General features: G+C 37.1%; 1 protein-coding gene across 1 annotated transcript in view; it reads left to right on the top strand.

The window, feature by feature from the left end:
* The window catches only part of LOC138706070 (TBC1 domain family member 19), a 40250-nt gene extending 21974 nt beyond the window's left edge, over positions 1-18276 (top strand). Inside the window, exons 7-11 of the mRNA XM_069834990.1 lie at positions 2446-2508; positions 5753-5915; positions 9107-9308; positions 12776-12962; positions 18017-18276. Coding sequence (XP_069691091.1) covers positions 2446-2508; positions 5753-5915; positions 9107-9308; positions 12776-12962; positions 18017-18085 — 684 coding nt within the window. The 3' untranslated portion in view covers positions 18086-18276. The remainder of the gene's footprint in view (positions 1-2445; positions 2509-5752; positions 5916-9106; positions 9309-12775; positions 12963-18016) is intronic.
* The last annotated feature ends 9549 nt before the right edge of the window (positions 18277-27825 follow it).

The following is a 27825-nucleotide window of genomic DNA, read 5'->3' as shown; positions in this document are numbered from 1 at the left end:
ATCTATCTATCTATCTATCTATCTATCTATCTATCTATCTATCTATCTATCTATCTATCTATCTATCTATCTATCTATCTATCTATCTATCTATCTATCTATCTATCTATCTATCTATCTATCTATCTATCTATCTATCTATCTATCTATCTATCTATCTATCTATCTATCTATCTATCTATCTATCTATCTATCTATCTATCGATCCATCCATCCATCCATCTATCGATCCATCCATCCATCCATCTATCGATCCATCCATCCATCCATCTATCGATCCATCCATCCATCCATCTATCGATCCATCCATCCATCTATCGATCCATCCATCTATCGATCCATCCATCCATCGATCCATCTATCTATTTATTTAATCTGGTAGAGATAAGGTCATCAGCCCTTCTCTTCCCCTCTGCTAGGGGATTACAACTACACTTACAATGAAATCAAAGTACTAAAACATGACCTGATTAACAAAGAAAAGACAATTTAGTGTAGAATTTAAGACCAAAGAAAGTATTAGTTTTTGAAGTACAAATTAAACGTAGAATAAGATTATACAGGGTGTTTCAAAAATACGGGGCATAATTTCAGATATGTATTTCCCACATGTAGACAATCAAAATAGTTCATTGCAACATGTGTCCGGAAATGCTTTATTTCCGAGTTATGGCCTTCACAACATTGAAATTCACCGGAACGTTTTTCTTTCCGCAGGTCGTTGCCGTCAAAGGAGACATTAAGAGGGCACTCTGACAATTCATTCCGAGGCGAAGGTTACATTCAGTGTTGTGTAGGCGTTAGACTGTGCGACATATATTCAAATCAAGAGCTGGCAGATATACACTTCATGTACGGTAAGGCGAACGGCAATGCTGCGCTGGCTCGTCGTTTGTACCAGGAGAGGTACCCACAGCGACAATGTACGTCTCCATTACCGTCTGTGCGAGTATGGAAAATTTAACTCTCCTGGTTTGGGAAGGGGACGACCAAGATCTACAACTCCAGAAGTACAGGAGGAGATTCTGGAGGCTGTGAACATGACTCCTTCTATCAGCACACGAAGGGTAGCGTTGCAAGTCAATGTTCCTCATACGACTGTCTGGAGACTGTTGAAAGAGTATATTGTATCCTTATCATTTTCAACGCGTACAGGCCCTGTCACCAGCACATTACCCTGCACGAGTTAGGTTCTGTCAGTGGTTCTTGCAGCAGTGTGGTGTAAATCCGAACTTTCCTGCCTTAGTATTATTTACAGATGAAGCACAGTTCACACGAGATGTCATAACAAATTTCCACAATCAGCATGTATGGGCGTATGAAAACCCACGTGCAACTGTTCCATCTCATCACCAGGTGCGGTTCTCCCTCAACATGTGGGCCGGTATGATTGGTGATCGATTAGTTGGACCCCATGTACTTGTAAACAGACTTACGGGGCAGGCGTACACAAACTTCCTGGAAAACACCATACCTCATGTTTTAGAAGACACTCCAATGATCAATAGTCAACACATTCACTTCTTGCATGATGGCGCTCCTGCACACTTCATTCGTACGGCTCGCCGGTACTTGGATCGAAGATTTCCTTATCGATGGATAGGTAGAGGTGGCCCAATTGCTTGGCCTCCACGCTCACCTGATCTGAACCCTCTCGAATTCTACTTGTGGGGCCATTTAAAATCATTGGTTTATTCGTCTCCGGTGCCTGATTTGGAATCCCTTCGGAATCGAATTGTGGCATGTTCTGAGGACATACGCAATACTCCTGGAGTTTGGGATCGTGTTCGCAGGTCAATGAGACATCGATGTGAGGTCTATATTCAAGGAGGAGGTGGACATTTTGAACATCTTCTGTAATGACAACGACCTGCGGAAAGAAAAACGTTCCGGTGAATTTCAATGTTGTGAAGGCCATAACTCGGAAATGAAGCATTTCCGGACACATGTTGTAATGAACTATTTTGATTGTCTACATGTGGGAAATACATACCTGAAATTATGCCCCGTAGCTTTGAAACACCCTGTATAGCAGTGGTCGTCAGCACACGCTGAAACTCAGGAATTTCAATTACAATGTATAAAACAAATCCACATATACAGATAAAATGGGATCTTTATTTTTCAAACAGATACCGGTAGCGATCTGCAACGAATAGTGGGTAATTCCAAGAGCAGATGTTTGGATAGCAAAAGTAGAGTTTTTTTTTTTACAATGTCCTAGCTCAATTTGCGTGAGCAATAACCCTTGTTATATCACACATCTAGTTATTTAAACTTGTAGGCCTACAGTTTACGTTTCTTTGAAGCGTTGGTACAGTTCTCAGTAAACAGTAGACCTACCCCTTGCTCCGATAAAAAAAACATTGTTGCCTAGCCTTTTTTAAATGTTTTATTTTTTATCCACTTTTATCAGTACATTCAAGCTTTATCTGTTTTCTACAGGACGTGCAGCTCACAGCCTCAAATGATGACCAATATTTTGTGTTTGAAGACGTCTTGTATCAGGTGAGCTTTATAAATCAATTCTGAAGAAAATGTTTCCCTTATTAACATTACTTCTTCAAATAGAATTAAATAAAAGGACTTACTAAAGTATTAAAAAAATTCTGATCTGAATTTCTAAGGAAATATATAGTAATTTGTAACATCTCAAAATCCGAATATATGGTTTAGGAATACCAACTATGTCTTTATGACTGTGACTTGAATCGTAACTATTCATTCATTTCTTTTTTTCACTGAAAATTCTTGAATATGCACCGAATTTTCTTCCTATTACGAGTATTATATCGACATTTTTGCTCAGAAAGTAAGTTACTTTTAAATGTAAATTTTAAAATAATGATTGCTCAAACTCGGCTCTGATATTTTTAATAAATTTAATCCATTTAGCAACCGGGCTAGCTGAGGGGCTAGGCGCGTTTGCATGCGATCGGGAGTTAACCTTGGGCATGAGTTCGGTTCCCACTTGAACTGATTACCTGAGTAGAATTTTTCCGAGGTATTCCCCAACCGAAATGCGAAAATCAGGTAATCTTAGAATGAACTCTCGGCGCCATCTTGCCGAACAGTATTTTCCTATCACATAATCCATCGACGCTAAATGACATAGTTGATGAGCATTGTTAAATAACAGATCAAAAATAATTTACATTCGAAATAAATGTGGGAAAGACCATAGTCATCATTATACACGAATATTTTCAGTTTTGATATCTGTTTTTGAAATCATTTAAATCACTGACACATGCACTCATTCATTTATTCATTCATTTATTTTCATTCATAGTTTTCTGCCCAAGGCCAAGTCTTTCACTGCAAAATCAGCATTCTCCAATCTTTCCTATTTTCTGCCTTTCTCTTAGTCTCCGAATATCATCCATACATTTTAATGTCGTCTATCATCTGATTTCTTCTTCCCCGAACTCTTCTCCCATTCACCATTCCTTCCAGTGCATCTTTCAGTAGGCAGTGGTCCAACCAATTCCTTTTTTCCCTTCCTGGTCAGTTTCAGCATCATTCTTTCTTCATCCACTCTTTCCATCACAGCTTCATTTCTTATTCTGTCTGTCCATTTCACACGCTCCATTTTTCTCCATATCCATATTTCAAATGATTTTATTATCTGTGCATTTCGAACTGGCGGCTCAAGGTCAAGCAATGACCTGCATTTGCCACGTGTGCTTACACCAATCCTGGATCATTCTCCTCAACTAAAGTCAGCTGGGACAGCCGGAATTACCAGTGCTTCAATTCAGTTTTCAGTTCAGTGACTTGTGCGTAGGTTGTACTTTGTACGTGACCTTGATTCGCCGTTACACAGATAATGGTTACTTTCTTCTTCGTAATGTCCATTTATTTTCAATGAAGAATACCAGACATTTTGGGAAGAAAGAAAGGGTAATTCTAGAGGAGATGTCGCTCATGTGATTCAACGATTCCTGTCGCAAGGTGACTCACTCAGGATTAAATAGTTCACGTAAGTGAATGAAGTAAACTATTTAATTCTGAGCGCCACCAAGCAACAGAAATCGTTGCTTTGAGTGAACTATTTAATTCTGAGTGAGTCACCTTGCGACAGGATTCGTTGAATCACATTAGCGATATCTCTTCTACAATTACCCGAAAACTCCTAGATTGCGCGTTATAACACGAAATACGAGTAGTTGTCGCTAAGGCAGGCAAACCCTTTTGTACATGTGCATGTTGGGCTGCCTATTGCTCAGGGAAGCTTTACCAGCAAATCGGTAGTAACTGTTCCAAAACTCTTAAGATTGCACTGTATTTTAAGCACAGAATGTACGAAACTAATGCGCTGGAAATGTAGAGAACATGATATTCCGTAATATTTCTGGGAGTAAATTTGAAGTTTGAAGGCATGGCCATCCATTGTCATAACTGTAACAAGTAAAATAATCGTACTTATGATTATTAATATAAAAGTGTACGTGTCTTCCAAAAAAAAAAAAAGAATTATGCCCTATGACATCCCAACAAATCTCATCTCATCGCGGTTTAGCGTAGACTAGCCTCCTGTGGCGCACCCTGGGCAACGACCCTGTTGATAAATTAGTCTACAAAGCTGACTTCATATTGGTGAAAGACGAACAGTTGTAAATGAAATAACCATGCAGATTTTCAGAGCGAATAGCTCATGTTCTATGTAACAAAAAAGTTTAAAATCATATTGGTGGAAAGTTAATAGTTTTCTCAGAAAAAAAGTTTTTTTTCCCCAAATGTTTAATATCCTCTTATTCGGTAACTATTGCGAGTAGTGTCATGAATTTTGTCCATATCGATATAAAATCTAATAAAGAATACTTTATCCCTTTGGCATATTTCATTAGCGTGGACGGTTTTCCTGTAAATTTAACTTGAAAACCACTAATTTCAAGCCACTGAGCGATGCAACCAGATTGCAACGTTGTAGCCAGAGGCTGAGGACCGAGGTAGTTCACGTACGGAGACAGACCTGAGTTCGTTGACCTCTTACATCTATATTGCGAGAGAAAAGGTGGTTGTGTTAGCGGCGATGTTGCCAGACTGCTGAAACTGTCAACTTAATTTTATAATTAACCATTTAATCACAAAAGGTAATATAGGTTTTATATTCCATTTAAGTTTACCCTATCGCTCCTTTCAATGTGCAGAATTAATTCACTTCCATACATATATATGGTGTCGATGGTAATGGTGGTATGTATGTATGTATGTATGTATCTATGTATGTATGTGCGTGCGTGTGTGTGTGTGTGTGTGTGTGTGTGTTAATTACTCCTCTGTTCGTCCATGGTCTGGAATTTAGGTTAAGTTTAAATTTAAGACCTCTCCTGACGCCATATAATCATAATCATCCTACCATATAATCGGGATAACGTAGCCTAACTCCGCCTTCCAGGCGCTCCCCTCCAACCTCAGAAGTGAGTAACACATAAGCCACTGCCAAGAGAGTAGACCAGAAATGTTGAGAGACAACCTGGTTATTGAAGAAAAATATATTAACCGGTAAGAAGAAGATACCAGATTCTAAGCAACATTAAAAGATATGACTAGTATGCGGCGAACAAAGAGAAAAGCGGAAAATAGAAAGATTGGAGAATGCTTGGTTTTCAGTGAAAGACTTGTACTTGGGAAGAAAACTAAGAATTAATTAATTAATTAATTAATTCATTCATTCATTCATTCATTCATTCATTCGTTTTAAATTGAAAGTTGAGATCTAACGTCTTAGAACCTTTGGTCTTCACAGGTTATGTTATGCTTCTCGAGGGACACCGAAGTTCTGTCAGTGTTCAACCATAGTGCTGGAAATCCAGTGCATGCTGTACTAAAGAACAAGCCTGCAACTGTAGAGAACACAGTGGCGTTTCCTCCAAGTGGAGTCATCCCCTTTCATGGCTTTACGATGTATGGTGAGTCTCAATCTTCTTTACTACCCATACATTGGAGCTCAGATCACATATATAACAGAATGCTCAGCCTTATGACTTCGACGATAACAACTTTTGTCAGGTTTACTATGCTGCCATCTAGTTGTTACATAAGCAGTCACGTCATAACTCCCATTTGAATTGCATAGCGACTGTACTGCCATCTCGTGTTCTTTTACGGCGGACGGGTAGCGATCCTGGCGGTTGTTCTGTTCAAAGTGCTACCGATTTTAACATAGGGATGATCAATCTGTTATGTATGTGATTAGGGATTGGAGCTTTGCTATGTGATGGATAACACTTAAAATCCATTAAGTTTCTTGTAATCAGTACTTGGTTCATCATAATCAGCACCACTACCACTATCTATACCATAAACGTAGCAGAAACCACCACCATAACTACCATCACCATCAACATCATTAACCGCATCAACTAGTCACCACCACCACTATATCCTCTATAATCATAACATCATAACATTCGCGACCATTATCATTATTACTCCAATCATCACCACTATCATCATAACCAATTAATTTTGAAAACTATCTTAGGTTCTGAGTAGGGAAGAAAATAACAAAACCTGTTCTCTGATATAAAGTTGAAATACTCTTGTGATTGGAAAATATGAACAAGTATGAGCTTAAATATTTCAATTTCCTTTAATATATAATGCATAGAAACAATGGTCTATGGGCATATATAGGAAATTAAACCCTCTTTCTCTGTTTCTCAATATGTGGAGAAAACAATAAAAACTATGGGGAAACCGAAAACATATGCTTTTCCTGTTTATCTATGACAATAATAGTTTCATGGTTTCATGGGTCATAAATTTAAACACAAATAATGTTTCACTCTTGCTACCAACTCTTAAAACACTCTTTGTTTATTTATCAATATGTGGGGGAAAACAATAACAATATTTTTCTTTGAAAATGTGTAATCTTATTTGAAAACGTATACTGAAGAAACAAATTAAATTATAAATGTATAGACTCCTCTACAATCATATAATCTACAAAACAGCCAAGAACTAACAGTTCACTAATCACAATTCATTTGTTATTTTTTCTCCACTTTCTGTGAATTATTTTCTTCCCCACCCTGATCCTAGTTCTAGCCGTTTCGGATATACAGCAAGAAAGAAAATCGGGGTAGGCTGTAACAGAGACACAGCCTCCAGTTTTATGCTTGAATGCGTCGCTGATAGAATTTGTTGCTGTTATAGTAAACGTCACCATTGACAATCATCTCTCCTTTCTAGATACCCTGAAGACCCAGTATATCTTCGCTGTCTGGGAATCTTGGCAGTAGCCATCTTGTATGCATTGAAAGTGAACATGTCGGTTGCTATAATAACTACCGTGCTCTATCGTTTGCTACCCGTTGGTTATACGCCCCCTCCCACTGCATATACCTATACATTATCAACTTCCACTCTTCACTCAACTTCACTCGTGATTTTTTTTTTCAATTTAACTTGTCGATTGCTGATTATTGCTCAATTGAGATTGTAGCCTGGTTCGTTACGAATCGTTTGACATCCCTGCGAACGTTCTATCTTCGCATTCTGAAGTTACACTGACTCGACTGCCACGGCACCCGTCAATTCGTGTCTCAAATTTCCTCCTCCCGCATATCGCTAGACGACGTTATCGCTTCAACTCAAGGTCACGTCGGATACATTTATCCTTTGTCGATATCCGTTTACTTCATTGAAATGTGACTTGTAGTTTAGAAATGATAGATGCGACAAAACTGACCTGAAAATGTTCGTAATTTTAAGAAATAGGAATATACATTTGGGATCTGAGAGATCTGCACAGTCGGGGTTCTTTTTTTTTTTTTTTTACCACAAAAGCTAGACAAACTCAGACACTTGTTTTGTATGTCCACACTATATCTCAAGTGGTTTCTTACAATTATAAGTAACGCAGTAAAAATCCCACTATGAAGGACCAAACTTTCCCATATTTCTATAAATTTTAAACATTTGATTTTCTTGAAATGTAAAGTATAATTTGTACCTTTTTAGATTAAAAAGAATATCTTTATATGCAAACACCAGAATGCTGGCTTACGACGACTGCGGACCTGAATTCAAATCTCGGCAATGACGGAGTTGTAATTGTGGACAAAGCAAGATTGTGAGGGTTTTTCTCAGACTTCTCTCGTTTTTTACTTCTCATTCTATCAACACTCTTTACAATTCCCCTTTCATTAACATCTCCGTCTCGAAAACAAGTGATGCCTAATTGATCGTCCGTCATAATGGGTGTTCCTCGCAGTTTCTCCAAAAATTAATAGTTGGCAGAGGTAGTGGATTCTAGATCAGTGATTCTCAACCGGGGGCCGCCTAGTAATGGTAATGATAATGACAATTTTTTAAAGTGTCTATGAAAATTTAAGCATCTGACTATTTTGCTTTGAATGAAATATAATTAAATTTTTCTCCCTTTAAAATTATACCAAATTTTACATTACCATATTCTATAATTCTACATTCTACTCTGCACCTTAAGACAGGGGGGTCGCAGAAAATTAATGTGAGGAAATGAGGGACCTCGTCATCAATAAAGTTGAGAAACACTGTTTTAAACGACTCATAGATCTGCATAAGAAACACCGGAGTCCCCTCAAGTTCTTGCTTATCTGTCGGGGACATGACGACTCACGTACATCTGTAAGGTACGGCAAACCACCACCAGAGGTATGGTATACGAATTTTATGAATGAAAAGGAATACACGAATGGTGGATCCGACTTAGCCGGGCAGCACAATCGGTACGCAACTCATTTCATCACGAGTGCACAAAAATCCTATATGGGCTGAATTGTATAGGGATGGTCCATGTCCAAACACGAAAATCACCTCTATATGTCTATGTGTGAAGATCAGAAAAAGAAAAACAATCTATCTTTCGGTTAATTTATATAATAAGTTTATATCTTATAATAATAGATTAAGGAAAGACCTATAAACAGTAATTTCATTAAGATATGGTAATTCTTGCAAAATATGTAAAATGTATCATGGGAAAGTAGCGTCATCTTTATGAATTCAAGTTGTTTTTTAAGAGATGGTAGAAATATTGAAATATTGTGATGCATTAATAACTGTTACTATTGTAAGACCTACTCGTATAAACGTGGTTGTTACATTGCAGCCACTCCTTTCTGCTACCTGTACGACAACCCTGTAGCACTGTATCATACGTTCAGGGCGTTCTACTTGCGCTATTGGTTTCGATTGCATGAGGTATCTTCTCATGAACAAGGCCTACTATGTCTGTGCCTGCTGTTTGAACGTTTACTGCAACGACACGAGCCCCAGCTCTGGTTTCACTTCAAGCATATCAACATTCAACCGTGAGTAGCAGAAAGATTATTTCACATGCATTGCTGTCTCTTTCAACAGTTACAGTTATATCATTATAGCTACTGTACGTAAAACTGTAATTCTTTATCTAATGTTTTTTCTTAATATAGAAACTATTCAGCTTAGTGATATAGACCTAATATGGCGATTTTGGAGCAGTGGTAATTTGTGAACTAAAGTAGACTAAGTTACTACAAAATAATATACATTCTAAGTTTCGCATCAGTGTCATTCCATAGTTCTAGATGTAACAGTTGATTTCAGTGAAGATATATCTATTTACAAATGAGTAAAATTTCATTAATATATTGTTCTTTTTAAGTTTATTTTTTTTCCAATGGCGGGTACTAGACTTGTGCGCCATTAACTCAGTGCCCCCCTCTTCGCGGAACACGCCGTACTTGTAGACTCTTTGCCCTTGGTGCACCATGAAGGTGTTCTACAGCGAACCATTGTAATGATTTGATATTAATGGAGCAATTGTGGAATGCTGGTAGAGGAAACAGGAATACTCCGCAAAAATCTACCACCTTATATCTGTAGTGCTCGGGAAAAGTGACACAAGTCAGTTTCCACAAACCTTTTTTGATAATTTATTGACAACTTACGGAACATCTGTTCGCTTGGAAAAAAAAAATACATAGGTATTCCTCCCATTACAATAATTCATACAGAAAAATATCAAATCGACATAAACCAGTGTAAGTTGTCAATAAATTATCAAAAAAGGTTTGTGGAAACTGACTTATGTCACTTTTCCCAAGCACTGCAGATATCTTCTTTGATCACCACGAATTCCACTTAGATCAATCTGGATTCGAACTTGGGTTACCACCCTGGAAAGTCGACGTTTTTACTTTACGGATAACAATGTGCCTGCTGTAAGTAAATTTATGTAATTAATTTTGCATAATTTCACATAAATTAAATATTTATAATCTCAAACGCAAGATATATTTTATGGATCTAAGTAAAGTAAAGTAAAGTAAATCCATTGCGCTATAGCTCTTTGCAGGGCCAAGATCAACCAGCTGGCTGCTGGCCTCACGTCCACATGCCGAAGCATAGGTGGACGATCATCCAACCAGAATGGAGGTATCGTGTGGTTAGCACGTTGATCCCCTCCAGCCCCTACCTGGTTTGCGAAACCGGATTTTCGCTCCCTTTCGTAGCTCCCCAAGTGTATCACGATGCTGGTGGGCACCGGTCCCATACACTGGCCGAAATTTCATGAGAAAATTTCTTCCCCCATGAGGAATCGAACCAGCGCGCATTCCGTAACGCGAGTTCTAGGCGGGATGCCTTATACCGCAATGAAACGGCGCGGGACATGGATATACTTGTTTTTTTTTTAACATGACAGTTAAGCAGCCGAGCTTGGAACTACAGTGCCATGTTGCCAATATCGACTACCACGCTGCCAGCTGATGGAAGCTAGCAATTGGCGTTAAGATGGCTGACGTTAAAAGATTAATTTATAATTGACGCGAAGGTAAGAAAACAATACAGAAATCGACAGAAAATCAAAGACAAAAACGTGCACAATAAATGTCGCCAAGAGAGCTATTAAGCACTCTCCACGTGGGAACTTTAAGTTTGGCAACTCAATTGTTGTTACCATAGCAACAGGCCTATCACGCTGTGTGACATTCAGTTGTTTTTCCGATCGCAACACTCCTGTCATGTCTCATCTTTAAAAGAAACGGGTATAAGTAGATGCCATATTTTATTTTCTGTTGTACGGAAGAAGGACCCGAAGGTTGCACTGAAGCCTGAGGCTTATTATGCTTACCACTCCCATTCTGGAATTATTGGGTAGCTTAATGGCTGCGCTCTCGTACAAGTACAGCACGCCGCACCATGAACTTAACCTGGGCTATGGTATAGATGATGATGATTACGACGATGATGTGTGACTTAATGATGGTGAAATGAGACTGAGGTTCAACGCCGAAAGTTACCCAGCAATTCTGCTTCAATTGGTTGAGAGAAAATCCCGGAAAAACCCGCAGCCAGGTAACTTGTCCCAACCAAGATGAACCTGGGCCCGCTCGTTTCACGTTCAGACGTGCTAACCGTTACTCCACACCGGTGGACATCATAATATTAATTTTGCATACATTTGCATAAGAAAGCTATACATAAATTGTAATAATTTTTAGTCTTAATGTTTCTCTTTACGAACATCGCCATTAAAAAGGCCTACAAGTTAAATGTTTCACCGGTTCACTCACTAATAAATAACAAATGAATGGGTTTATAACCAGAGTAATCTTTGGACAGTGAAGAACTGTCATCCACTACACCCTGGGTTCTGGACTTCGACAAAATTCTCAGAGAAAAGTAGAAACAATTATATGTATAATTAATTTCTCTTATTAAACATTTTTTACGTCAATGCTAATTTCACTGTTTCGTTTGTCAGTTTATTTAACTTCATTCATTCAGTGTTCTACCCAAAGGCAGGTCTTTCACTGCAAATCCAGCTTTCTCCAATCTTTCCTATTTACTGCCTTCCTCTTTGTGTCCTCATATGATCCATATATCTTAATGTCGTCTATAATCTGATATCTTCTTCTACCCTGGACTCTTCTCCCATTCACCATTCCTTCCAGTGCATCCTTCAGGTAGCAGTTTCTTCTCAGTCAGTGACCCAACCAATTCCTTTTTTTCTCTTCCTGATCAGTTTCAGCATCATTTTTTCTTTACCCACTCCTTCCAACAGCTTTATTTCTAACTCTGTCTATCCACTTCACATGTTCTATTCTTCTCCATATCCACATTTCAAACGCTTCTATTCGCTTCTTCGTAATGTCCATGTTTCTGCCCCATATAATGCCACACTCTATACAAAGTACTTCACTAGTCTCTATTTTACTTAATATGTAATATGTTGTTGTTGTTGCCAGGCGTTTGACAATAAAGTCATTTGACCTTTTTAGCTTCCGACTTTTGTTGCTTTTGGCCAGATCTGAATCTGCATTGTCACTATCCTTGCTTATTCATATGAAAAGTTTCAAAAAGGACGAAAAGAAAATATTATTACTTAAGTAAACTAAAAGGTGATATTTACAACGAAAAAATAAAGGAAAATAATGAAAATAACAAGTATCAACACTCATTATACCTGTAAAAAAGAAAAACAAGATGAAATGATTCACTTATAGGCTATAAATATTCAAAGGGTCAAAACAACATGTGCCACGAAGGAGTGCGTTGGTTTCAAAGTGAAATGGGAAAGAGTAAGACAAGAAGAGAGTTGGATACAGGGTAATACGGTACATGAGCATTGAAAGAGAAAGGAAACATAATAAAAAATGGTTGACTAGAGAAGATTGATGGTGAGGAATTGAAAAATGTTGAAACAAAAGTAAACACATGATGTCCTAGTAATGTCTTGGCAGTTCCTTCAGTAACACTGATTAGTGATTACACATATTGGTTTCGTTAATTTCAGAGTTCGCGTGGTATTCAAGTGGCTGATGCGAGCGTTTAGTGGTCATCTGCCTCCAGAGCAGCTATTGTACCTCTGGGACCTCATCCTGGCATATGACTCACTCGAGATCCTGCCCGTGCTTGCAGTGGCCATCCTCAGCTTTCGCAAGGACAACCTTCTCTTGGTGGATACATTACCAAATGTTGAGGTGATTTACGGACTTACCATCAGTGTGAGAGATACGGTATATTGTTAACTTAGCTCGGGCTCAATGTATAATCAAAGTTGGCATATAGAATACCGAGCAATGATGTCAATTTGGTTGGAGGCAAGTCATGCATTTTTGGAATTCTTTTGGAATAGTTTGACAGAGATGAGTTTAATTTCTGAAGAAGGATAAAGAACTAAATCATAAAACTAAATAATTTATAGTAAACCTTTTCAGGTCCCTTCAACTAGCGACCTTTGCAGACTTATTACAGTCCACTGCTGTGAATGTACGACAAGGAACTTAATTCTACTTCCCTTCCGAAGGAATTCATGCTAAAAATTTTTATTGCCTCATTTTCCTTGGTCGGATTTGAAGTCGTGGTACTTGGATCTAAAGGGAAGCATAGCAACCAGTATTTTGCATTCAGCTGGGCTATGAAATTTAATATAAACAAATCCGATTTGTATGAAGCTAGAGGGTTGGTTGTGTATCACTCCATTCAAAACTGATTATTAGTAAATCATATTATCGTGACTTTGCTTGCAACTGAAACCTACTTTTGATATTTGTCATCACGAATGTTTTCGTCACTAGACCAAGGGCACTGAATAATATCTCCTTTCGATTGATCATCCATTTCTGCATAATATGATTTACAATTGATTAAATGTTATGTCTCATATGATTTGTTATAGATACATCACTTAATTAAATACTAATAAAACATTGTTTGATTGGCGTGAATAATGATTTTTTTGCGTTAAATAATAGAATCCAATGCCGTCCTGGCTATTCGGCAACAGGCTGTAATCGTGAAACTTCAGACCATGTGTATTTGTTTACATAAGGTTTCATAATATGACTGAATAGAGATTAGAGATTAGACTACCTACGCTGACTTAAGATAGGGCATCTGTAAAGAGAAATTCATTATCATTGATAGTAGAATGATAAACAAGAGCAAGGTGCGGATTAAGATTTCTGATGAGGGGGAAATAGAATCCTAGATAGAGAATACCACACATAAAATTATCATCATCCTCATTCGATACGGCTCAATGCTTGGTCGCACTGAGTTGCTTGTCTTACATCTTGATCATCATAATAACCCATAATCATGATAAGATATGTAATTTCTAAGTTATTGATTTTTGTCAGTTTGCTGGTGATGATAATACATCACTGTTATTTTCTTTGGTTACCAGTACTTTATACTTTATAAAGTATACTCGTATTAAAACAATTATATTTTGTGAGGCGCATTGTATACTTCACCTAACATAATTAGGAACATAAAATCCAGACGTTTGAGATGGGCAGGACATGTAGCACGTACGGCCAACCCAGAAATGCATATAGAGTGTTAGTTGGGAGGCCGGAGGGAAAAAGACCTTTGGGGAGGCCGAGACGTAGATGGGAAGATAATATTAAAATGGATTTGAGGGAGGTGGGATATGATGGTAGAGACTGGATTAATCTTACTCAGGATAGGGACCAATGGCGGGCTTATGAGAGGGCGGCAATGAACCTCCGGCCAGTAAGTAAGTATATTTTGTGAGGAGGGGGATAGAAGTTATCTCTGGCAGGGATGTTAATATGAATTTATGAGAGGGGGATAACTTTCAAATGGGGGGGGGGGGAATCCCTTACATCCCCCCAGTTAATTCGCACCCTGAACAAGAATAACTAGAAGAAGAATTTTCATTTTGTTCCCTTCTTTACATACTGAAGAGCACTATGGGGTTTAGATTGCAGAGCCATTTGCAGCTGATAATTGTTGAAAATTTTCTGTTGTTACTCATCATCGAATGAGGTAAGGTCTTTTATATTGCAGATACTTATTGTGATATAAGACTCCTAACTTTATTTTCCTTAGGAAGAAAGAGAAAGACGTACTTTAGACTTTTTCATCCAAAAAAAACCCATTATCTACAGTCGATTTCAATCAACAATGTTTGATGCAAGAGAAAACATGGTTAACAGCAGACCACGTAGAACTTGGTGTCATTCTTACTTATAGCAGCTATTACGTGGAGAGTTTAGCACTAGAATTCATTAAGCCATATATCTCTTGCCACTGTCGAGATCTCCAGCTGACATCAAGTATCAGTTACGTAGATTGCACTGCGCCAAATAATTTTCTTCCACAATCGCAGAAATCTGTTACTACCGCTAAGCCTACTATACATTTAGCAGAAGATAAAGATTTCGCATTAGGCCTAGATCACCTTCCTCAAATTATAAAACTCTTAATGATTGACTGGCAGTCTATCAAGTCCTGTGATTCTGATGTATCTAATCGATTTAACTTCTTTTGTCTACACTAAAACCACATTTAAATTATTTTAATATACTGTAATTAATTATATTCTTTTACACTTAAAAGATAGCTACACTATTTTTTCAGTGAAACTTTTGACACCTTTCACACTATTAAACCTCATTCAAAATAGACACTTAAATATAAACTTAACATTATCATGACAGCTAGAAACTACAGTACGCCATTAAATGATGTACCGGTAACTATTAATAATAGTAATGGAACACGCACTATGTGCATTATTAAGTTATTGGTCTAAACAGAATCTTGTTAATGAAACAGCCTTCTTTTCGCAGAACATAACATGGTATCGCTCACAAAGCTCATTACACAGTCTATTCACATTACATTTACTGTAAACATAGTAATTGAGGAAAACTTTGAAGCTTTCTAATTTTGCGTCGAAATTAATAATTTAGTCAACACTGACGTAGCTCAGGCAGTACCAGTAACGTATTTGCCTACAGATCCGGAGTTTTATTCAAATATGGGTTCAATTGTCGCTTGAACTTATTAACCTGTTTGGGTTTTTTCCGAGGCTTTCCCCAACTGTGAGGCGAATGTTAATCACATGTCGATTTTGTCTCTGCATATGATCCAGATATCTTAATGTCGTTTATCATCTGATATCTTCTTCTGCCCCGAACTCTTCTCCCTTTTACCATTCCTTCCAGTGCATCCTTCAGCAGGCAGTTTCTTCTCAGCCAGTGACTCAACCAATTCCTTTTTTCTTCTTGATCAGTTTCAGCATCATTCTTTCTTCATCCACTCTTTTCAACACAGCTTCAGTTCTTATTCTATCTGTCCATTTCACATGTTTCGTCCTTCTCCATATCCACATTTCAAAATGCTTGTATTCCCTTCTGTTCACCTCGTCGTAATGTCCATGTTTCTGCTTCCTAAATTAACGCTAAATAAACTAATAATTGGTACAGAATCGTTAAATAACCGAATCAAAGAAATCCGTTAATCACAAGACAAGTGTGGAGCTGTATGAAAGATCGCCAATCGAATAGAACCACAAAATGAACCTACCACTACATTTTCAAACTTTTCTCCACTCTTGAAAGTGGAATAAATCAAACAGTACCAGTAATGCAAAATGTGCTTTCCATAACAGAATTAGCGTCCATACTCGTTGATATAGAATGTAAGCAAATCCTACTACTATGGCAACGTCATACAATCAAATCTGCCCAACAATCGATTCAATTCATTGACAATGTTGTAGACAGGTTTTAATAGCTTCTAATTCACCATCATAGTGTGTAGAATGTTCTCTTAGTCTAAAGGCAGAAAAGATCTTGATAAATACCTGCTCCAGAAGCTGCAGAGATGAGTCTTTGTAAATGTGTAACCACTATAGTTGATTTTGGATACAATGTACCGGTATCTATAATTTCTAATACTAGTAATTTCTTTATTTCTGTATTTGTTTTCCCTTTCCTCATATTTTCAAAAAGTTTAAAATTGTAATAAAATTACTGACTTACTTACAAATGGCTTTTAAGGAACCCGCAGGTTCATTGCTGCCCTCACATACACCTGCCATCGGTCTCTATCCTGTGCAAGATTAATCCAGTCTCTATCATCATATCCCACCTCCCTCAAATCCATTTTAATATTGTCCTCCCATCTACGTCTCGGCCTCCCAAAGGTCTTTTACAATAACATTATTGTATATAATATATTCAAATGGAAATCATGTTGTTAACCATTTTTCTGAAATAGTTGGAGTATTATGATCCTTTTGTAAAATTTTTAGTTCTGGAATAAATCCAGACTTATTAAATTTCTGTTGTGTTGGACGTAGCTTTTCCAGTAATTATCATGCGGCACACCTATTCATTTCTCAAACAATAAGAGGCATTTTTTAAATTTAATATAAAATAACAGGGTCATTTTCTGCAATAATTTGCATGACTACTATTGGTGTTGATTTATAGCTCCAGTGATTATTCTTAGATCTTGATTTTGGACAGCTTTTAATTGTTGTAAATATGTTGCAGATGTTGTACAAGTGTTTCACATCTATATAATAATACTATAGAGGTATAATATAAGTTCTGTACCAGTATGTAGGCCTATCATTTGATACTGATCTTGAACATCCCCATATGATAGTTGCTAAATGCTTCAATATATTCAATCTCTGTCTTGTTTTTTTGCAGTTACTTTGTTTATGTGATCTTTCCATGTTTGTTTCTGATCAAAGTGTACTTATATTCTGATTAACTTTATCTTGACCAATTTGAATATTGAACTTTGCTGTACTATGATTTAATGAAAAGTTTTCTCTAGATCTTTGAATAAATGAACTTTGCTTTTAGGTAAACCATTCACTATTCTGTTCCAGTTATTTCACATTGATAAGATATGGTACCAGTACCTGTATTTGGTATTGTAAGTTGAGAAATTACTCCAAGAAAGTATTTGACTTAAAAGTGACAAACACTGATTTGGCATTAAATCGTCAATTAGTACAAATTATCTGACTTAGCAACACTGTTGCAAGCAGCTGCAACCAGAAACTGCTATTTAAACTTGGCATACCATAACAATGCGAGTATTAGCTTCTAGCAGTGATAATATATCAATATCATAGTGAGTATCACATATTTATCTGTAGTCCAACACTGATACTCTCACTGTAACTTTGAAACTTATGCAGAATGAAGCTTATACCGTATCTTTTTTGCTAATGTCTTACATGACGTGTTCTCTGTAGGCTGTCTTGGCAGATCTGTCATCAGTTGCTGTAATGCCACTTCTGCAGCTAGCACTACTGAGGGATTAAAGAAAGAAAATCAACATTCATCTGTCACTGTAGTGAACATCTTCAGGACTTCTGAGACTGAAACTATATGTAATGAGACCGAATTTTTTAAGACTATTGCAGAGTTTGAACATCATTTGCATTTATTTTTATGAAGCTTTACATTAAAAAAACACAATCATTGTATAACGTCAAGTAAACTGTAGAATATATTAATGCTGTACAAAATTTATTTATTGGCATATCTGATCCATATTTGAATTTGCGAAAGAAATACATAGAATACCGGTAACAAAAATACATACAATGTAATATACATAATATGATTGTATGGGTTCAGAATAAATCTGCCGTGCTAAGGAGGAAGGCAGTACCTTCATAGGTAATGGAGAAAAACGTGTTCAAAGTTAAATATATTGATGAATTTAAATACTATTATAGTCATAATCATGTCATGGTATGAAAGAAAAATTTCACAACCTCGAGCGGGAATCGAACCTGCGACTTCCTGTTCTCCGGTCAGGCGCTCTACCACTGAGCTATCGAGTTCATCTCACACCAAAGGCTTGGAATTATCCTTTCATACTGGCGACTCTGTTATAGAGTATTGTCCATAGCGTCTGATCTAGTCAGCACTGCTTATGGCTTTGTTAAATATATTTTCCATTACTTTCTCCTCTCTGGATGGAATTCAGATTAACAATGTAGTTGTAAAATAAGCAGGAAAATGTATTTATGGCAGCAGCAATTTAAATGTTCCCCAAATAATTTGATTACATCAGATACTGCCATTTTACGAAGCATTATGCAAATTTCAACTTTCATTGTTGCAGCAGTAAGTGGAAGTAACTGCCTTTTTTTTTTTTTTTTTTTTTTATGTCGTATGACGAATTTCTTACATATTTACTATTAGAAATAAATACACTTTGACAGATTGTTTTGAATTTCAATTTTGTAATAGTAGAATTAAATTATAGAATTCACAGACAAAAACACAATAAATTTAGCGCAAAACGATTGCTAGCCGAAAATGCACTAGAAATAAAGATTATTCATGTCCGTTTTATTGAATAAAAAATTTAAGGACAGTTTAGCTCGCGACCAAAACATAACATGTTGAGTACCTATTCACATTCAGAAATGTTTTACCAGAATCACGTTGTATTTTCAGACATTAGAGGAGTCAGATTTCTGATTATACCTTTATTTTTTCCTTGGAGATTCCTCAAGACTTGGGTTGCTGAACAGGTTGCACATCATGTTTCAAAAAATTAAGTTCGAAGTATTTATTTGATTCATATTTTATTTTGTATCCAAGGTTGTAATAATCTCTTGTTGCATGAATCGGCACAATTGTAGAAAGAAGAATATTTTCTTAATATTGAAACGCTTGGATTTTCGCTTTGAAACTGAAGAAAAATCCTAAAAATGGTAGAAATATGAAATGTTCATTACTTAGTCATTTTACCTTCATTTTCTGACTGTACAGCAGTAATGAAATCGCTGACATTATTATGTTTTCCTTTGATGCTGCAACGATAGTTATACTTGATGGTAAAAACTGTTACAAAACGCAACTGTACTGAAAGTCAGGGTTCAAAATAATTCACTTCGATTGACTTTTCATTCACTTTTGAAGAATTTTGTTTATAAATAAGGATAAATAGAAAGGCCCAATTTTTATTAATTTGGGCAGCACAATTATCTAACCAAAATATGAACTGCTCTGAATTTCTATGAAACATGATGAACTGTATCGAAGTACTTATTAACTCTTCCTTCCCTCTCCCTCGTATACTTCCATGCCACAAAGCAGCAGTAGGATGTATCTTGCTCTGATTTGTTTCTACAGGTGTAAACGTCTCATAGTGTAGATGGCTTTTTAAACTGTCAGTACGAGGCAATATTATAACCTTTTCTAAGTCAGCATTCACATATACCTTGTTCCAAAGTCCAAGTTCCTATTTACATGGTTGCTGTAAAGTGAAAGATCACTAGAAGTCCCATCATTGCAAGTTTTACATTCAGAGTACCAGGAGTATAGGTAAAAATACTGTTTCTTACAGTATGGCCTGTACTTACAGCTTTCTGTCATTATTGAGTTACCAGGAAGAGATTCTAATACAGTTAAAAAAAACAGTATAGGTACACATACTGCTCTCTTACAGTGTAGTCAGTACATAATGCTTTCTGTCAATGTTGAGGTTGAAAAATCAGCAAAAGCAGTATGATAAGTGATTTTTCGTTTTAATTTGAACAAAAATAATTTTTACTGCATTTAAAGGTTGTATTATGATGCAAAACATCGAGACGAATCCAGTGATACCAAACACGGCATATTTATGATTTTTGTAGTTACTGCCTTCTTTTTAGCACGGCAGAAATGTTCCATAGTAATATACATTTTCTGTAGTAGATAAAATAAATTGTGTCATGCCTTGTAAATTGCTAAACAAAATGGTTAAAATCACAACAAAGAATATCGATAATTATATCAATGTATAATAAACTGCTGTCTTTTAGTAATTCCATACAAATGGTTTCTAAAAATTGCCACAAAGTACCGGTATTTAATAATTGTGACAACTATTTGATCTTGTAGTTATTTTCCTATTTTGTATGTATTTGTCCAGTTAAAAACAGACTTAGCATTTAAATCTATAGCAGTAATGTCGATGCAATGAAGCTTCTCATGGACTTCGAAACATTCAACACGTAGAGCAGTAGCAAGTAACGATCTAATGATGTTGTGCCATTTAATTCTTAGAAGTTCGCCATGCGGACAACTCCAGCACATGGGGCAATGCTTCACAAACACTGCAATGACAATAGTGGGCTGTGCAGGTGGAGCATTGAGGAAGACTGCACAGTGAAGCAACCATTCCTGTCATTTTAATCATATCCCTCCATTCAGAATTACTTAGACCTTGCTTCTTCTGAATGAATCTGTTTGCCACAGATAGTTCTCTAAATAGCTCAACACCCTTGCCTTTATGTGAGTAAGACCACCAGGCAGAGTGTTCTTTATCTTGAAGAAGTTACCGCAATTGCCTGTCTTGTTTCCTTCATCTTACTGTAGTTGCAGCTCTGAAAGGCATTTGCGTTGAATCTGATCGTAATCGTAACTGTATTGACATGTGGTCACTCATAAACTGTAGTGTATTGCTGATGTTTAACTGTTCAAGGAAAGCTTCCCAGGAAGCTCAAAGAACAGCCAGGCCTTTGTATTTGTTGCTGAAATAAATCATGCTGTTGAGTGTCACTGGGAAATTGGATAATTTCCTTGACATAACTATGAATCATGTCATCTGCCTTTAGAGCGAAAATCCTGGGAATTAGGTCTATAAAAGTCATTTGTGAGGGATAAATTAAGGTGGGCCCAATGAACTGATTAATAACAGTTAATTTTTGGTGAGGATGTAGTAGATGACAGTTTATCTGCAAATTAATGGAAGCATCACGTAAAAATTAAAATACAAAGAAGCGCAAAAGAACGGAATTTTGTTTCATATCTCAGAAAGTAGGTACTGGTAATCAAATAAAGTAGAAAATTCTTCATATATACATCTAGTTAAAAATCCCTTGAATCTAGTATTTCCTGTTCTTGTTTTGAATATTTATTTCTTCTTTTTCCGCCTCTGCATATAATTGTGCTAAAGCTATTATAAGATCTGTTTTAAACTGCAACACAAATCGGTTCGATTCATTTCCATTAGATGTGAGCGGCTGCAGATGTTTCGTTTTGGTTCGATTACACTAAGTGAGAATGGGTCTTAAGGCTATAATGGCTTCATTATCCTTTCCAATAATCACAAGATTGTTGGCAAAGCAGTGGCGACTCGTGGGCTTAAAAAGAGGTAGGGCACACCTAAAATATGCCTTAAAAGTAAGTCATGCTTACCTTGTCATTTAATTTCTTGTAGATCAATTTTATCCTCCTACAATTGGCTGAAGTGAATTTCTCTAGTACTCGCTTATTGGAGCAGACGAATATTTCAGTAACCCATTATAGTCCCAGCTTTGTAAATTAGGAGAACATTTTGCAGAAAATAATTTTTACTATCCACATAAAAGTCAGTCAATCCTATTATAGGCCAAACCGGCCCAGAGGGTGACGGGGAGTTAAGTCTCCCATCTTTACAGACAATTGACATTAATGACAGCAAGGATGTTAGTCCTACATGCCAGCCACCTTTACCGAAATGCTCCTGGTACTCATTTCTGTAGAAGCTGAGTAAACCCAGGACCAGAAGAATTAGATCAATGCATAAAATCCATGATCCCATTTAGATTCGGACCCGCGACCTTTTGACTTTGCAGCGTTATGCCATAATCGCGCACTCGTCACTGCTGCAAACCCTCATGTGGGTATGGCATAGGTTATGACAGAGCGAATGAGGGCTTATACATGGTAAGTCCTACCCCCAGGTTGTTAGGAGTTAAAGCTGTCAGAATGGGATAGAGGCGAACTTGAGTCCATTGGCTTTACAAAGAAGGACTCAGAAAGTGAGACAGAGTCCATGATCCCTAAGTATTTAATTTTTTCCATCCACGGCATTGCTTGTCCGAAAAGTGTGGATGGTGATGGTGGTCGTCTGTCTTCGAGCCTCACTCTTAGTGAAAGAGTATGGCCTGACATCTACATTGATCTTGATTCTCCATTAATGGAACCATAGCTGGAGTTGACTTAAGATCGACTGCAATCTATGGGATGTTAATCTGTAGTGGTGCCCATCACCAAGAGGGGAATGTCGTCTGCATAGATGTGTAGATGACTGCTTCTGCCGTGTATATAGTGAAACAAAAGGTCATTGATGAATATATTGAAAAGTATGGGACTGATAATGAATCCCTGAGGGATTCCTGCTCGAATTTCATGAGCGGTGGAGAAACTAGTTCCTACTCGGGTCTTGAATGTACGGCCTCAGAGGTAATCTGAAATGAGATGTACCATTCCATCTGGGACTCCCATGCCCAGTAACTTAACCAGGAGGCCCCTCATGCCAAACCTTGTCGAATGCTCGCTCAATATCCAGGTAAGCTGTAGCTACCTCACGCTTTGTGCTCATTCTGCAGGTAATTTCCTCCGTCATGCAGAGTGCCTGGAGTGTGGTGGAAAGACCAGGGTGGAAGCCGAACTGCTCGTTCCTATTTGGCGTAACACTACTTCAGTGAAGCATCTATGTATGACACGCTCTGCCAGTTTGCTGAGACAACTAAGGAGACTAATGGGCCTATAGTTGCTTGGATTCGTCTTATCCTTTCCGAACTTTGGAAAGAGAACTACGTGGGCCTCTTTCCAGGGAATGGGATAGTGAATGGAAGCCAAGATATTAATATCTCTGCTATGTGCTTCATAGGTGACCTTAGGAGATGCTGCAGTGCAATTACTTGGATATCGTCTGCTCCTGCAGTCTTATGAGGGCTGAGACGACGAATGAAATGAGCTACCTCATGTGTATTCGTAGGTCGTATCCCATTTTCCAGCTCCCTGGTGAGGAGATCTCGAACCGATTCCTCAACAGCTTTGATATAGGGAAGTTTAAATTTTGATCCACAGATTGGAAAGTGTTCTTTAGAACGTCTGCCAGTACAGTAGCCTTGCCCCCCGGAGTAAAGGCAGTGACATCTGAAGCGACTATTAGTGTGTGGATAGGTTGAGACGGATTTGACAGATTTCGAGATACACGCCAGACATCTGACATGTTTCTGCTGTTCATCGCCTCAATCTGAGATCTCCAAGCACCCACGACCGTTCCGTGTACAGCCTCACTAATCCGCCTACGTAAGCGTTCATCTCAACTCTATTGCTGTCGGTTCTACCCATTAAAGAATAAATTCCCTCCCCCGGGGAAAATGGTTTGAATTCAACACTAATGCTAATAGTACCCAAGCAGTGGCTCATGGCATTGCGTTATATTTTATTCTGGTGTAATATACAGATCAGAGACCAGAGTGCTCAGTGTACATACTGAGCAGATGGAACATGACATTAGGCGATCGAAAAAAAACAACTTTATATCACACTGCGTGAGAGGTCTGTTCTTGGAGCACGTGCGCTGAAATGTGCACGCGAAAATAAATTCAGATAGAGTCATGCTGACACTGCATGAGAGATCAGCGCCTGCGTCACAGCCAAACTGTTCCTGTTGCGAGTTCCTCCACTTCGAGCAGGGGCTGTTGAGTTGCCAAAGTTATGGTCCCCACGTGGTGAGTGCTCAGTAGCTTCTCTCGGCATAATTTGTTGTGGACACAATGTCAGCTATTAATATTATGTTTCATGTTTCATTCTCCGTTGAATTTTGTTATACTTTCGCGTCAATTGTCAATGAATGTTAAATATAACGACAGCCGGCATCAGCTGATAGCGTAGTCGCCAAAATTGGCAGTAGCGCTTTAGTTCGAAGTATTGCCGCTAAACCACAGTCTAATACAGTCACGCAACTCATACATATAAAACATGCCAACATTTGACAGCTGGCGCGACAGTAGCCCTCTAGCGGCAGGCAAGTTAAAATTGTGCACACGACATATGATAACACATCAGAAAACGGGTTTTGCGTAATTTGTTTTATATTTTTATGCTATACAGTAAGTGTATATCATTCTTATTAATTTTACTTTAGAATCCTAGAAGAATTTCACACGCAGTTAATCTACAAGTTTCAGAAGCTGGGGATAAACGTAATTCTTTCTGCTTCTTACAACTGAATCATGGCCCTGTTCACGTATCATAGTTTGAAATAATATAATTGTTCGTACGTGGATGGTTAATTCAATTCATTCCTAAATATATTTATGAATCATTAGAATTCTATATTTCCTGTGAGAAGGGTCAAAATTGTAGGGCATATCTCGTAAGGTACACTGCGTGGTGACTCCTGTCTCTATTTCCTGAGAAATTAACTATTTTCCATACCGCAAATTGGGGTAAACTCGGCCGCTGAGGTAAACTTGAAAATAAAAAAGGGGAAGATTTAAACCTTAATATGACAGACATTGATTTATGAAGTTCATTACTTTTCATTTCTTAAGAACCGGTATTTCCTTTATTATTTTGAGTGACAAATAGTGCTGATATTACAATTTAAATGTTTATGGCAAGTTTACCGCATTTTACATTACATTTCCAGTTTTCATACATAAGCCTAATTTTAACTTATCCTACCTATATAATACGTAATTTGCATCCACTTACTGTTAATATGACGTAGGTGAGACCAAATAAATGAACACACAATTTTGTTGAAAAAATTGTGACTTCAATTAACTCAGAAAATGTAGGCCTAATTTTATTTTCAGAGCAGAAGTGATGTAAGTCAAAATGGGTAATGAGCTAGACATCGGATTTTTAGGCACTAAAAATTGCAGTTTTAGGCGCCTAAAATAAGCTCAAAATTTGTAAAATTAGGCTCTATTTTAATGAAAATAGGCATTTTAGGCACATCAAGGTATCATACTTATTTCTTTCACTGAAATTTTTAGTTACACTAAAATACGCACAAAAACGTATGTTTAAACATTAAAAAAGAATACTATATTATATTTATAAACAGAGCTGCACAAATTTAATATATTGAAACTAATGAAATAATGATTATTGATATCAAGATTACTCATTTTAAGTTATTGAAATTCAGTTCCATGCTCAGACTTTATTATAATTATCTGCACAGTACACCACCAGAATTTTTTCTAAATTCTCCACAGTTAACCTTTGCCTTTTGTCACTGAGAATCATTTTGAAAGCAGAAAAGCTTCTTTCAACCGAAACTGATGTGAGAGGCGCAAATTTTAAATTAGGTACAATAGAAACATCAATACTTACTGGAACATTTACACTTTCCCCCGATATCACTCTTGATACTTTTTCCAACAATGAAAATCCTACATTCTTATTTAATACGTTGTCCCACTTATTTTTAACTTTTTTCCCAGTTTCGCCCAAAGCAGAATGTATGTTCACTTGAGCTTCCTTTACTATTGCTATTTGGCTACAAAGAGATTGTTTTTCACGTTCTAATTGTTCAATGCTTGCAGGTATGAAAGAAGTTTGATGTTATGTAGGCAATATCGTTTTTTACTCGTGAGTCATTCAGACAATCTTTCACTGCTTTCACACATGCTGCACTATCAGTTTCAGGTAATTTATCAATAACTGTGACCACTTCTTTAAAATACTTAGAATAATACACCACTGACTGAATCCAGGTTCCCCATCGTGTAACAACCGGCTGAGGTGGGAGTGGGATATCTGGAAAGTCCTCTCTGAATATTGGAATCCTGGATGGGGCTTTACAAAAACATTTTTTTGTGTTAGAAATAAACGAATTGACAAGAGGAAATTCATTCCGGATTGTTTCAGAAACCCTGTGAAGGCCATGTGCTAGACAGGTTACATGCGTGAGGTTAGGATAAAATGTTTTAAGAAGTGGAGCTGCAGCAACCATGTATGAGGCAGCATCAGTACAAAACAACAGAACTTTAGAATCGTCTATATTACCTGAGTATAAAGACTGTAGGCCTTTATTTACAAAATAAGCAATGGCTTGACTATTCACTTTCGAAAGTTCCTTAACACATACGAGGTGTGGAATCGAAGGTCCATCAGGACTAAGTTTTCCTACTACCATATTTGCTATATACCTATTCATAGGATCTGAGGTTTCATCCACAGAGACCCATATGTAAGAATCACCTATATCCTCCCGAATGGAAGCTAAAGTTTCATTGTATATTCTGTCTAAGTAATTTTTTCTTAGGGTCGACTCAGATGGGATATTTTGTTTGCAGTATTTTTGTAAAAACTGTCTTAAAACCGGATTTTCAATTGCATTCCAGGGAATGTTAGCAGCAACAAACGCTCTGGTTAAATCAGCATAGAAATTGCTGCTGAGATTGGATGAAGTAGGCTGTGTTAGTAAAGTTTGTTGCTGTTGATTTTTCTGCTGAGCTTTAGCCTTATGAGCCGCTCCTTGCACATGCTGCTTTAGGTGGCACTTCTTTTCTTGCGAAATCTAAAAATGTAAAGTAAACTGAATTAAAATAAAATCCTAATTGTTGTATTGCCGTATTTCTATCACAAAGTTAGTGGGTTCGAACAATCAAAATTTTAATGACCTGCAAATACTTTAACTATCGGAATTTAAAAGGTTAAAGTGTAGTGGTCTTAAAAAGAATTATACCTCAGGATAGCTCAGTCAATGTATAACTATTATAGGCCTACTCATTAAAATTAATATAATTTATATATTTCAACTATTGTTACATACCTGTTTGCTACAAATCTTGCAGAATATTATTTTTCCATCATAAGTGAATTCTGAATATTCTGTTAGCCATTGCCGGATCAATGTAGATTTTGCACTTATATTTTTCGGCATTATCGCGTTAAACTTCACAGGAAAACGTCCTACCGCTCAAAACTTCTCAACACAAATAAGGTGAGGGAAAGAGCAACTGTTAACGAGCATTCAAATGAACCGTTGTTATTGAGATTCAATTGGACAAAAATACAAAGTTCCACTTATTGTTGCATTTCCTGGTAGTGTTAACACTAGGAGGGCCATTCTTTTAAATATTTTGTAACGGTTTACCCTACTAATTCGCAGTTTTACGACTTTTCATAAATATTTCAAAAACACTCTTTCTCCAAAAATTGTGATTTTATAACACTCTGAAGGGCAGTACAGCTAATCGGTTTCAGACCGAAAACAGTCATTTTTATAGTATAGTATATCTCTGAATCGGTAGCAGCACAT

This window comes from Periplaneta americana, chromosome 9 (assembly GCF_040183065.1).
Source record: "Periplaneta americana isolate PAMFEO1 chromosome 9, P.americana_PAMFEO1_priV1, whole genome shotgun sequence".
NCBI classification, from domain to species: Eukaryota; Metazoa; Arthropoda; class Insecta; order Blattodea; family Blattidae; genus Periplaneta; species Periplaneta americana.
The sequence above is the reverse complement of the archived record's forward strand: the minus strand, read 5'-3'. Positions and strand labels throughout refer to the sequence as shown.